Source organism: Mus caroli, chromosome 17 (genome assembly GCF_900094665.2).
Source record: "Mus caroli chromosome 17, CAROLI_EIJ_v1.1, whole genome shotgun sequence".
Classification (NCBI taxonomy): Eukaryota; Metazoa; Chordata; class Mammalia; order Rodentia; family Muridae; genus Mus; species Mus caroli.
This window is the reverse complement of record NC_034586.1, coordinates 69,438,244-69,451,754: the sequence shown is the minus strand read 5'-3', so window position 1 is coordinate 69,451,754 and position 13,511 is coordinate 69,438,244. Positions and strand designations below refer to the sequence as shown.

General features: G+C 45.9%; 1 protein-coding gene across 1 annotated transcript in view; it reads left to right on the top strand.

The window, feature by feature from the left end:
• Nucleotides 1-13,511, top strand: part of Galnt14 (polypeptide N-acetylgalactosaminyltransferase 14) — a 226,050-nt gene that overhangs the window by 192,446 nt on the left and 20,093 nt on the right. The window contains exons 10-11 of the mRNA XM_021186338.1: nucleotides 8,386-8,512; nucleotides 10,885-10,977. Coding sequence (XP_021041997.1) covers nucleotides 8,386-8,512; nucleotides 10,885-10,977 — 220 coding nt within the window. The remainder of the gene's footprint in view (nucleotides 1-8,385; nucleotides 8,513-10,884; nucleotides 10,978-13,511) is intronic.

The following is a 13,511-nucleotide window of genomic DNA, read 5'->3' as shown; positions in this document are numbered from 1 at the left end:
CTCTCTCTCTCTCTCTCTCTCTCTCTCTCCCTCCTTTTAAGTATTTTTGTATACCAGAAAAATAAGGTACTTTTTCCAAGAGCACATACATGACATGGTTATGTGCATGGGTAGCAGTTGCAAGACCACAAAGTATGAGAATTCTATACTAAAGTGGGGATTCTAAAGTGGTCCACATGTGTGACTGATGATCAGCTATCTAGATGGAGGGTGTGAGTGATGCTTTGGATATAAAAGAGGATAAAATAAGGTGCCCACCAGAACAAAGGAATCCTGTCTGTAGGGTATAGTCCATCACACACACACCACCACCACCACCACCACCACCACCACCACACCACCACACACACCCCTCCATTCTGGCCACTCTTTGCTAAGTTGTTCTCCAACGCTATTTATTACTGTCAGGTCTACCCTTCAGCTCCTGCCAAAGTGGTCTTGCTGAGAGACAAGTCTCCCAGGTCTGTTCCACAAGGACTTCCTCCTGCCCCTCTCCTACAGAAGTGTCTATCTTCCTAGGTTCATCAGGCTGCTCTCCACACTTCCAACATTGGCAGATCCTCCTGAACTTTCAGACTATTCAGGCCTTCTATAAGAACAGAGAGCCTCCTTATGCATCCACTATGAACCCCTGAAGATGGCAGCTCTGAGTGACCTCTTCTACAGCTGGGACACTTTCTCTCTGCCTTCCCTTCTGCTACCACCCCTCCCCCCCATCCACCCACTTCTGCATCCTGTCTTCTCAGCACAGTGTCCTTTATACCACCCTTCCACTGACCCATTTAAGTATGTGGCTGTCCAGTTATCGGTGCCTGTCCCACTGCTGACTCTCTTAAAGCAAGAGCAGAAAGTTCATCTCATGTCTGACTCTCAATGCCCAGAATAGTTGAAACTGCTCACAAAATGCTTGTGTGAAAAGCGAGAGACTGAATGGGAAAGGATTTCTGGGTGGCAAGGCAATTCCAGAAACATATGTCTCTTTGAGTTCCAAAATCATCCTACACCCAAACCCACGGATGCTCAAGTCCCTTATATAAAATGGTGCCAAATTTGCATAGAACCAATGTGCAAGCACTTGTATTACTGAAATCATTCCCCCATTACGTATAATACATGATAGAACACAAAAATCATGTAAATAGTCGTTAAATTGCATGGTTTAGGAGGAGATAGTGAGGCAAAATGGTTATACATGTATGCTCAAGAAAAAACAATTGTCTATTTTCAATAAAATACTATTCGGTGTTGGTTGAATCTGGGTTGAGGATGAAGGGCAGACCATACCATGCACTAGGCACCATGTGAAGCAGTTTACATAGAATCCAGTGGAGCTATGTTAGAACAGTCTCTTTGATTATATAAACAATAGCAGCAGGCTGATAAGTCTCTTCTTTCCAGACAGAATTTCTCTGTGCTCTAGACATGTTTGCCCGTGTACTCAGCTCCAAAATGACATGTGCTCTTGGGCCAGGGTGACTATGACTGAATCCGATCCTACCCTCACCTCACCCCCATCTTCCACTGGAGAAGTGGCTGCAGATGGATTGGCTGAAGGGCCTTGAAAAAGCCATACTGTGTCTTGGTTAACCTCCCCACCTGCTGACCTGGTACTTCATTCCCACCAAGTGTTTCTAAAATGAGCTGAGCACTTTTGATAATTATATCCACAGTTTAGGACACGAGCAGGCTTTAGGGAAATGTGGCTTTTAAATTTTTTTCCGAGGTTGATTTGCATTAAAATTGGATACTTAAGCTCCAATTTACATAACACAGGATACATGTAATATATATCTACTTACTCAGAGCCTGAGCCACATCTCACTTTTAGCTTTTGGTCTCTAGAGGGAAAAAAGGAATCTGTTGCCAGTAACAAGTGTGTGCGAGGCAGGGTGGGGATGGGGATGCGGGTACCTACTTCCCAAACCAGGAAGCTTTGGCACACACACAGAGGGAGAATACGGGAGTCCTGAATTTAGAATGGGGGATTTCCAAAGCACAGCAGGCACAAAGGACAGTGCAGAAAAAAGAAATGAGGTAGAGCCCAAAAGAGCCTTGCTACCACCCACCATGCTCAGAATGGAGTCTGGGATGCCAAGCTATTCCAGGCTCTGGAGACATGTATGGTTCGGGAAGAACTCAGGCTTTAAGATCAGATAGGAGTAAGTTTGAAGCCCATAGGTACCACCGAGCACCCTTGGGAAAGTTACCTCTCCTCACTGAGCCTATTTCTAGGGCTTGAAGGTAGAAGCAGAGGTTTCTTAAGTAAGATGAGCAGTTCCCTACCCAACCCCCAAAAGATAGCCATACCCAAATACCTGGAGCCTGTTTGGATGTGACCTTCTGTGACACAAGGTTTTTAAGCAGTGTGATGAGGTCACCAATCAATGGGTTGGAGAATGTTGCAAATGGGTCCAATCTAATATCACAGGATCTCTAAAATGAGAGAGCTTTCTTAGGCACGTGGCAGCAGAGAGTTGGCATAAGCCAGGTGCCGTGCTCCAAAGGGACATTAGCAGCTGTTAGCTTAAAGATGGAAGAAACAGCAAAAAAAGTAGCTGAAAGAAATTCTGGGCCATCAGCCAGCAAGGAGAAGGGAACCCAAGTCCTGAAGCCTTGAGTAACTTTCTAAAATCGGTTAAGTGAGCTTCATAGCAAGTTTTCCTTCAGAGCCTCCATGAAGGGACATGGTCTTGCTGACACCCTGACTTCAGCCATGGAAGACACTGAGTCGAGGAGCCTCCCAAGTCCTCTAAGTTCGAGGAGAATCGTTAAAGCAACATAAGAAACAACATAAGAGTCTCATCACATCCACATGTCATGAGACTGCGTGAAAATAGCTGAGTGTCTGCTCCACTAGAGTTGGCTGCCTTCCCTTCAGGATCCTTCATGGCCAATGTCTCATAAAGAAGGATAGGCTGACCTGCTGAGATACCTTAGTGCCCCTGCCTTTGCTTTTAGCCCAGGGTTAGGGAAGTGGCCTCAATAAGGGCACTCCCATTTGAGGAAACATCATCTTTCCCCAAATATGTCATGATACATGACACCCTCTGGGCTGCTCTGTTTGAACCCAGTGCCCTGTGTGATTCTCCAGGCCCAGATGTGATCCCACGGGCCACCTTTTGTTGCTGCTCCTAAATGTCCCACATACTATCAAAGAGAGATACCAATTGCTTATTTGCCATCAGAGTTTGGAACGTTGAAGGATGTTGGTAGTCACAGGGCCACGGGTGATCACCGTGGACTTGTGGTTAATAGTTGTCCAAAAGTAGAGGCCTGGGTATAGCATCTGTTGTCCCAGATGTGAGGTGGAATGCATTTGGCTCACAGATCCAAAGCTATCTTTTATGGCCCAATAAGATGATCTCCAGTCAAATCAGAGTGTTTGTTAAAAAACAGTGGAATTGTCTTAGTTGACATTGAGCTGCTATAGCAGGATACCACACTGGGTGGGCCAAAGGGAAATATGGAATAAAGCTTTATTTCTCACTCTCTTGGAGAGTGGGAAGTCCAAGATTGGGTAGGGTTTGCTCGCTCGATCATCCTTTGGCAAAATGTACAAGCTGGAGAGCTCAACAGAGGGCAAATTCTTCTTCCCTTTATGGCGACAGGTTTCCATAATAACAACTCACTCCCTAGATAACAGCCCTGGTCCATGCACCAGAGCCAATCCCTCATGACCTTTTGGAGGTCTTGTGTTTTTAACAGTTTTGCTTTGAAGATTAATTCTACAGCCGGCGAACTGGGGAGGAATATGTACTGGCCTTAGTACACACAGAACTTGCTTCTTGACCCAGTAAGAGCCAGGAAATTAAAGATTACTGAATTACCTGACACACAAGTAAGGGCAGATTTATGCATGCCAACAGACTGTGAACATCTCTTTCTGTCCACCACTGTCTGCTGCTCTATTTCCTTTGTCCTCACCAGGTTTAAGCTCATCAAGAGGTAGATAGATGATGTGATCACATATGTCACAATACTCAATTGTAACACTCTAGGATACTCCATTTAAAACATGATCCATGGGACCAGCAAGATGACCCAGTGTCTAAAACACTTGTCCCCAAAGACTGATGACTGGAGTGCAAGTCCCAGTTCAAGCTCCTTCCACCTGGTGGAAGGAAAGAATCAACTCCCACAAGTTGTCCTCTGATGGGCACATAGATTCAATGGCATGTGTGCACATGTGTAGACCACCTCTCTCACATCCCTCCACCTCCTTCTATCCTCCCAACATACACTGAATAAATAAATCAATGAAAAATAAACAGAGCTCATTGCACACAGCTGTTCTTATGTGAACTGGTACCCTTTACCCTCGTTAGAATTCAGGCTATGAAATGAAGCCAGAACCTTGACCAGGGACGGTGTGCTTCCTGGAAAAAGAGCTGCTCTCTGGACCCTGAATTCCTACCCACCACTTATGTGCTCATCAGATGGGTGTTGATTCTGGTAAGAGGTGAGGGTCCTCAGAGGTGGTAAAAATAGCTGATGTGCTAATGAGTACATGGTAGACAAGGGAAGAAAATGCAGGGCGCAAGGGCAATTTGCTCTCAAATATTAATCTGAAGTTCGAAATATAAGGTCCCATCACAGTGCCCCAGTGAGGATGGAGTAATTACACATCTCCCTGCCTGAGATGCGGAGTATGTGTGACATTTATCACCAGGGAGATGATGCAGGCACTGACTAAGCGAGAACCCCAGAAGACTCTCTACAGAAAGACTTTGTCTCCCTCCAACCTCACTGAAGAGATGGTGGCACCACATCAGTGCAAACATGGAGAGCAAGGCTCTAAGAATGCCTGGCTTCCCACTGCAGCATCCGTGGTTCTCGTGGCACTTGTCCAGGTCCTCTTTGAGAAGCTCAGGATCAGCAGACTTTCTCAATGGCTTTCACAAAACTGCTAACCAAGCATGCCCAGTGTGTGAGCATGAGAGATTGCTCATCCTCCTCAAGTCACAATGCAGATAAGGGCAGGCTGGTTGTACATCCTGGATTTTAAGTATTCTGCAGAGTGGTGCTTAGAAATCATTACTCTAACCTCAAAACTCCTCATACCACCAAGAGGACCTCTTGACTCAAGTGACAACACAGGGACCCATAGAAGATCCAAAACTCCTGTTACAGCAATCTGGGCTTGAGAGCTGAGAAACCTAACTCATGCCAGGCCAAGGACTCCTGTAGACGGAACAGCTGGTCTGAAGGAGAGCTAAGTTTGGTAGGATCGAATGTGTGACTTGATGAGGCAGAAACTGAATGGTTGCTTCTTGTCCTACTTGCGGGTATTTTGAAGACAGTAACTGTGTCTTAGGGTACAATAGTGGTGCTCAGTCCTGGGGAAGAGGGATTTCAGGACAACAACTTTGAGGTTGAAGTTGAGAGACGTACATCAGTTCCTGATATCTTGCTGTTGGTTGTCCTAGCATAGCTGCACTAGAAAACAAGACATCAATAAGCAGCAAGCAGGACTGTTAGAAAGATCGACAGGAAACTCCCTGACCTATAAGTACAGGAGGATGTTATTGTCTCCCTGGCTAAGGCCTAAAGAATTGTGATAGTTTGAATTTGGGCTCTAACACAACACAGGAGAAACTGAAATGGTGGAAGATAGGCTTAGAGGAGGAGAGAAGATGGGACTATGGGATGATGCCAAGAGATGTAGAAGAGGTAGCATGGTGGGTCACATGTCTCTCTAAAGTGTCAGGCATCTCTGAAGTTGAACACTGTATCTGGTAGTGATGGGGATGCTGGTACAGAGGAAAGTTCTCAATGTCATCAAGAGGACCCTGAAATCAGACAATGGAGCAGCTGATATTGGAAAGATAGTCAATGACAGCATCACAGAGGAAATGAGAATGGGACAAAGGGTCAGGTGATGGCACTGTTTAAGGTAGGGGACTGAACATAGCTGGTGGAGAGCAAGGGTCAGTGGACTCAGAAAAGAAAGACTGGATGGAGGGTCTTCAGGGAAAGAGGTAGCTTAAAGAGTGGGGAGTGTGGGATTGAGGGTGCAAGAATTTGCTTTTCAAATGAAGAGGGACATATGTCTCATTTGAATACATGGAAAAGAAGACACAGTAGCTAAAGCATATGCATCTGCTTAGAAAAAAGCTGGCACAAAGTGTGTAGCTTATATCTAGTAAGCCAGGCCGTCATCTCATGTGCTGTGGGTTTATAGAAGTTTCCTTTTCAGAAAGTGGAACAGACCCTTCTTGGGTCCCCGGAGAAGAGTTGACGAGATCACACACAAGGAAAGAAATCCTATTCGCACATGGAACTAACAGGATTCTACATCTGACCCCTGAGATTGTTCATTGTAGTGTCTGATCAAGATGTAGATGACAGACAGTTGGCTGAGCCACATCTTGCTTAGTGACTCACAAACACCAAGCTCAGACAGAAACCTGACCACAAATGCCAGTTCTCTATATGTGGGACATCTGAGGAGACAGGAAATCTCAGGTATTAAGTTAGTAAGCCCCGGTGTCTCCTATAGTGTTGGCAGATGCTAGAAGTGACCTGTGAAGAAGTACACCCAGGTGGGTGATGTCACTGGTGTCTGGGTTCTCGAGAGATTGCCTTCACAACAGTGCCTTTGAGTTTCCGACAGTAACTCGGAAGTCTCTTTCAGTTGATACTGACAGCAGTTCTGTGGAGCATGTCTATGGTTCTTGGTTTAACTCACAAGGAAATCAAGATCAAACTGTAGAAAGCTGGAGCCTGGCTTTCCCAAGGCTGCATCTAACAGGTCTATCCAGACTTGGTAGACAAAGACATGTCTTTCCTTGCCTTAGGAGGAGACAGAAGGGGCCAAGAAATGTGCAGAGGACATGGGAAAGCAGTGGGTTGGGGGTGGGGCAGAATCCTATCTTAGGTGCCTCCTCTGAGGGCTGTATGATGGAGGTATAACAGGGAAGCAGTAGAGAGACAGCAGTTAGGGGAGGCAGGAAGGTAGGATCCAGGCTGTTGAACATATTCACGTTTGTGATGGAAAGGGCCTGGGGATACCTACATCCTCATTTTCTGTCCCTGAACTAGGACTGCATCACAGGGCCAGCCAGTCTTGGATTTTTTTTCTCTTAGGGAGTCTGTGTTCACACTTAAGATTCAATGCAAAAGCATGGGCCAGGCAGGAAGGCCCACAAATTAGAAATTACCTTTTCTTGCCTTTCTAACACTGATGTGCCCATTAAGGTGTGGGGTAGGAGAGGGTGTTTGGGTAGATTCAGAAAGGGGGTACATGATGTATAGAGAATTTTAAAGCACTCATACCACTGGTTTTAGATGCTTTTCAGTATCACCACACACAGCCAATTTCAAACAACTGCAATGATAAAATATGCCCCTGCCCACTTCTACCACCATTATCATCTCCCTGATCCCTAAGCTGGGGAAACCTGGCCTAGAGCCTACTCTTAGTAGAAACTCACTAGGGACAGCCTTCTCTAACTCCACCCTGCCCTAACTCCACCCTACTCACCACCACTCAGTAGCAAAAGAAGAAGAGATAGGTGTATGTGTGAAACTCCACCCTGGGGAGCATCCTCGGTAGCTCTGATTACTGCTCAGGTTCTGTCTTCCTACCCTAGGACTCCGTTAGCTCGTGTTTATCCAGTGGAAGAAGGGCAGGCTTGGGGTGGTCCAGGTACCTTCTGCTACATCCTTGATAGGGTGTTTTGTACTTTGTCCTGAATCCACTGTTGATTGGATTATTCTATGTTCTCAGAATTATTTCATGTTTCTCTCTCTCTCTCTCTCTCTCTCTCTCTCTCTCTCTCTCTCTCTCTCTCTCTCTGTGTGTGTGTGTGTGTGTGTGTGTGTGTGTGTGTGCGTGTGTGTGCATGTGTATCTTTGCCTGCCTATCTCTGTGTTCTGTTTGTTTGATTGGGAGGGTGCATTATATATGTGCCACAGTGTTCCTATTGGTGACAAAAGAAAACTTGTGGGAGTCCATTCTTTCCTTCCATCATGTTTGTTCTCAAGACTTAACTTGGGTCTTCAAGCTTGGGAGCAAGTACCTTTGGGGCCTGAGCCACCCTGCCAGCCTTGCCCTTCATCTTTGTTCTAACCATTTGTGGTCATAGAGGGTGACGGTAACTGATTTTCTATGCTGAAAGTTTGCTATGTATCATGTCCCAAAGCAAGCCTTTTATGATCTCCCAAAACATCCCACTAGGGTCCCCCCACATCTCCATGCTGTCTATTGAGCTGTCCCAAATCACTCTTCACAGTGTGGGGACTCAAATTACATGGGGCTCCCAAAGAAATACACAGCCTAATTGGAGAATTTGTTTTTAGATGCCTATGAAACCTTAGACACAGCATCTCTGAGCCAGTATAGAAGGATTAGAAAGTAATAACAGAAACGTGGGTGTCTTGCAGAAATCTCTTTCCGAGTGTGGATGTGTGGAGGTGGCCTGGAGATCATCCCTTGCAGCCGGGTGGGACATGTCTTCAGAAAAAAGCATCCTTATGTTTTCCCTGATGGGAACGCCAACACATATATAAAGTAAGTGCATGTCCTGGTCCAATAATATGGGGATAGCAGCAAGGGAATGGTGGCCATGAGTTTGCAACAGGCTGTGGTACTCTGCAAGATGGTCTGAGTTCCCTGGATGATGCATGAGTTGCATGCCTGCAACTCGGACTCTGCTTGGGCAATTGGCATCAAAGCCAAGACTTCCTTAGGCTATCCCTGAGACTTGAGCCCACCAATCCATCCACAAATACCTCATCCCCTAGGACCTCCATAATTAAAGTGACTGGTCAAGTCCCTCCTGAAGGGCTTTGCCTCTAGGAATTTGCAAAGGGAGATAGTAGTGGTGGTTAGAAACAGCCGGGTAACTCAGACAAAGATCCCTAAGGGGAAGCAAGAGACGGGAAGCTCTGGAGAGTCCAGCCTTGTGCCTGCTCCAGGCTTTTGGGTACAGCAGTGTGCCTGTTTCAGGGCCTCCTGATAGACTAGAAGAATCCAGATGGGGTATACCTGATAATCCAGCTCCAGGGCTTCTTATCTCATTCAGGGCCTCTCTGCCATAGATACAGAAGTAAGTGACCCCAGGGTACCCCTTGCCTGTCCCTTTGTATCCCTCTCTTTCATACATCTTCTTCCCAACATTTCACTTCTTTTAGATTTCTCTTGTCAAAATATTCATGCATGCCTACTTACCTTAATTTTTAAAAAAAATATGCATTTATGTGTATGGGTGCAGATTCTTGTGAATACAGTTGCCCAAAGTGGCCAGAAGAAAGCATTGAATGCCCTGGAGCTGAAGTTACAGACAGTTGTAGGCCACCTAATGTGGTTGCCAAGAACCAATTAAATCCAAGTCCTCTGCAGGAGCAGTACCCACGTAACTGCTGAGCCATCTTTCTAGCCTGAGTGTCTTCATATTTTTCTTAACTTATGTTCTTACTTTGTTCCTCTCATCTCTTGGCATCAGTTGCTTCTCTCATCCATCCAATTCTCCTTTCCTTTTGTTCTGCTGTTTGATCCATTTGTGTTTGAGTGGGGGTTTCACATCCTTTGAGATCTATCTATCTATCTATCTATTTATGTAACTCTATTCTTTCTTGATTTATCATGCATGAATCCATGTGTATATCATATCTGACACAGCTTACTCCAAGAAAGCATGGGTTTGAACAGTGGTCAAGTTCTACATCTTACAACGCATGGTACATAAGGAGAGGATGGGAAGCAGGGAAGGGGGGAAGGCAACAAGCTAGAAAGCATCAGGGAATCTCAGATTTTTTTAGCTATAATAGTAAGCCAGGGATTTCTGGCATAGCATTGTAGTGTGGCTTTGCAGGAGCAGAGACCTCCAAGTGGGAGCTAGCAGGATCCCGGAACTCCAGATGTTTGTTCTTTTTTGAGATTGGGCTTTGGCCAGTGACTATCCTTGCAGACTGATGGTAGCCCACTCTGCTTAGAGAAATGAGGCACACTGTTTGCAAAACAGCTTCTAGCTTGTAGACAGTGAAGCCACTTGCAGGAGCCAGCCAGGTGACCTTAACTGCTTCCAGTACCCCCGGGTTCCCACTTGCCTGTGATTACCTGTCTTTTCAGATCCCAGATCAGAAAGGGTTGCCACGTTCTTCTATCAAATGTCTGTGCTCTAAAGTAGAGCTAAGAACCTGAAAAAGCAAGCTAGTTAGATCCCCAAGTTTCTTTCTCCCACGTGTTCCACTGCCCAGGTCACCAGCCCTTACTGTTTTCTGATCTCTTGCTTTTGACTCTAAGGAATCCTCTTGAGACTCCCTGACTATTGAATGAATCCACCCTCTTCCCCTGCCCCTCTCTCTTCTACTGTTACCTTTAGGGTCAAACTCAAGCAAGGTTTGATGAAAAAGCCTAGCGTACTGGTGAAGTACTAAAAGATATGGCTTGATTGCTAATTCGTTACACATACCCATTGCTGGGCTCATGTATGCACTGACCTTACTCTTGGGGAGTTGAGACCTCAGCATATCCACTGTGGGAAAGAAGAGGAAGGCCCACTAGCCAAGCAGACCAGAGGTTAGCTGGTCCTCACAAGTCCACCTATGCATTCGAAGTGCCAGGCAGCAAATGGATACACCTGTGTCTCTTGCATTTTCTGCTTCTTTGAGAGTTACCAAAGTTCAGCTTCCGATGTGATTTTTTTTCCTATTTATATTTTTTGTGGAAAGGTTGTTGATATTACTAAAGTTCTATCTCTTGAGGTGCCTTTGGAGACAGGGGACAATTGATCATATTCTGGTGTTTTGGAAACAGTAACATGAACATCTCTGCTGCCTGAATGTTGTTGCCAACTTTGCCTCTGTGTGTGCATTTCCAACTGGGAATGCTTGCAAGTGATTCCCAGGCAAGCCCCCTCTTGAGACTCCTTATCTCCCCAGGAACACCAAGAGGACAGCTGAAGTATGGATGGATGAATACAAGCAGTACTACTATGCAGCCCGGCCTTTCGCCCTGGAGAGACCCTTTGGGAAGTAAGTGTATATGGGTGGAGGAGGGCAGGGACGTCAGAAGGGCCTCTGCTCATAGATCCGTCACCTTAGCTCTCTCCAGAGCCTCTAAGCTCCTTCATGTCTAGAGCTTTGGCTGTTCTGATTTCAGATCCCTTTACACTGTACCCTGTTCTGGGTATGCAGGGCTTTTGCCAGCCTTCCTATGACTCTGTTCCTGCATGACCACTTTAATAGAAGGAGCTGACCGTAGCTTTGCATGGTAGATGGATATTACCAGCTTTTTGCAGAAAGTTAGCATGGGGAAGAAGAAATGTTTATTACATGCTAGGTATTACTCCATGTGGTGTCTCTTTAATCTTGCCTAAGCTCTAAGAGATGCAATTACCTAGCCCTGATTGACAGGCAAGGGGACTAAGGCTTAGGCAGTGGAAAGCACAGATTAAACTTATGAAGAAGATGAAGGTTCATAACACACTCCATATGACATTGCATTTCCCAGCCCCAAGCTGGCTGAAGTAAAGAAAACTTGTACTTTTCCTTAGTTATCATTTGTTTCTTGGTGTGTGCAGGGGGTACAACCATGACATTTTATCCTATCAGTTTCACCCATTCGTCACATAAGGCCGTTGAGTAGATGGGCTTTTGAAGTCTAAACCTCTCCAGTTGAGTCCATTCCTGTGCTAGAAGAGTAAATCATCGCCCGCCAAAGTGACTTACGCCTCTGACACCATACTTTCTGGCCGAGCTCCAGTTTTCTTACTCCACCTCTCCTGGATCTTGTCTACATCAGAACTTTGGGTCCAGAGACCATGTCCCATCCTTCACTCACTGCCCTGTCTACCTTAGATTCCTTCATTCTTAAAGACAGATCTCGGAAAGTTTGGTCCTCTGATCTTTGGCTCCGTTGTCTACCTGGTAACACCTTCCTACACACACACACACACACACACACACACTGACTTCCTCTTTACACATACACACACACAAACAATACTTCCCTCTACACATGCATACACACAATACCTTCCTCTATACATACACACACACACACACACTGACTTCCTCTTTACACATACACACACACAAACAATACTTCCCTCTACACATACATACACACAATACCTTCCTCTACACACACACACACACACACACACACACACACTGACTTCCTCTTTACACATACACACACAAACAATACTTCCCTCTACACATACATACACACAATACTTCCTCTACACACACACACACACACACACACACACACACAAGCATGATCTCTCTCTCTCCCGTGTGCACAGGCCACAGGACAGTCTCATGACATTTCAGATGCTCCCACCAATGACACTTCACAGCCATGTTGTCAGTGAGGTCACAAGAAACCTCCTAGCCCTGTATTCTTTTCTAGCCTGCTCAAACCCGCCATGTCCACTAAACCATCTTCACTCCCTTCCCAACTCTTAGGCCCCCACCTCCTTCCTCTTGCATGGAGGGTGCCTATTTTATGGATGAAACAGACAATATTGATTTCTCAAGACAAATCAACCCATTAGCCTGGCCACAACTGTACCATCTTTCTCCGTCGCTTTTTGTCTCTGTGGAGAGGTGTGCTTCCTGTATCAGTAAACCAGGACTCCTCCGGATGCACCATTCATGCCTGCCTTCATTCATAAATCAACATTTATCACATTCCCACAGTATGCATTCATCTCCTCCTGCTTGCTGGTGCAGGGCCTCTCAGACTTTAATGAGCACACAGATCTCCCAGGGAGCGTGTTAAAACATGGATTCTGATTCCTTTGCTCTGTGTTTCTAATCAGCTCCCACGTGACACAGAGCTGCTAGCGGAGGATCCTAATCCGAGGAATGAGTTTCCGAGGAGTGGTTCCCCAACTAACCTGCCAGTGGAATTACCAGCAGATCCTCCAAGCCCCTACTCCCTGAGCTCGTCCTCCTGAGGACTGGTTGTGCTTGGCTTTCAAATTCGTAGTGTTCCAGCATGGCAGATAGAGCTATGTGTCCAGACCATGTCTAGACACCTCCATTCTCCCCAACCTCGGTTCTCCACTTCTGTATCTTTCCTTTCCATGTTTACACCTACTCCTTGACTTTAAAAGGAGAGAGTAAAAAGAAATAAATATACAACCTTCCTTTAAGGTGGCTTTGTATGTCCATGTCCTGCCTGCCAGGATCCAGCATCAAGAAGTAAGGTTCTACCTTGGCTGCCTCCCCCAGGCCCTGCAGCTCTTCCCACAAGACTTAGTCCAGACTCCTTCAGTCTTTGCTCTCATCTTATGCTACCATTCAGCACTATCTTCTCCAGCCTGCTTCCTTCTGCCATGCCTCTCTGGCCCCTGGGCTTCTGGTCTTCTTTTCTGTTGTTCCTAAGTCCTGCCTTTCCTATTCTAATCCCATGTTGCTCATCTTCTTTTGCCCCACTCCTGACAGGCTGGTCTCTCTCTCTCTCTCTGAGGTTCTGTCTTAAGTCTTCTTTGTACTCAGCATGCTCACCAGTGAGGTTGCCATATCTATTTACAACTCTATTTCTTTTTTTTTTT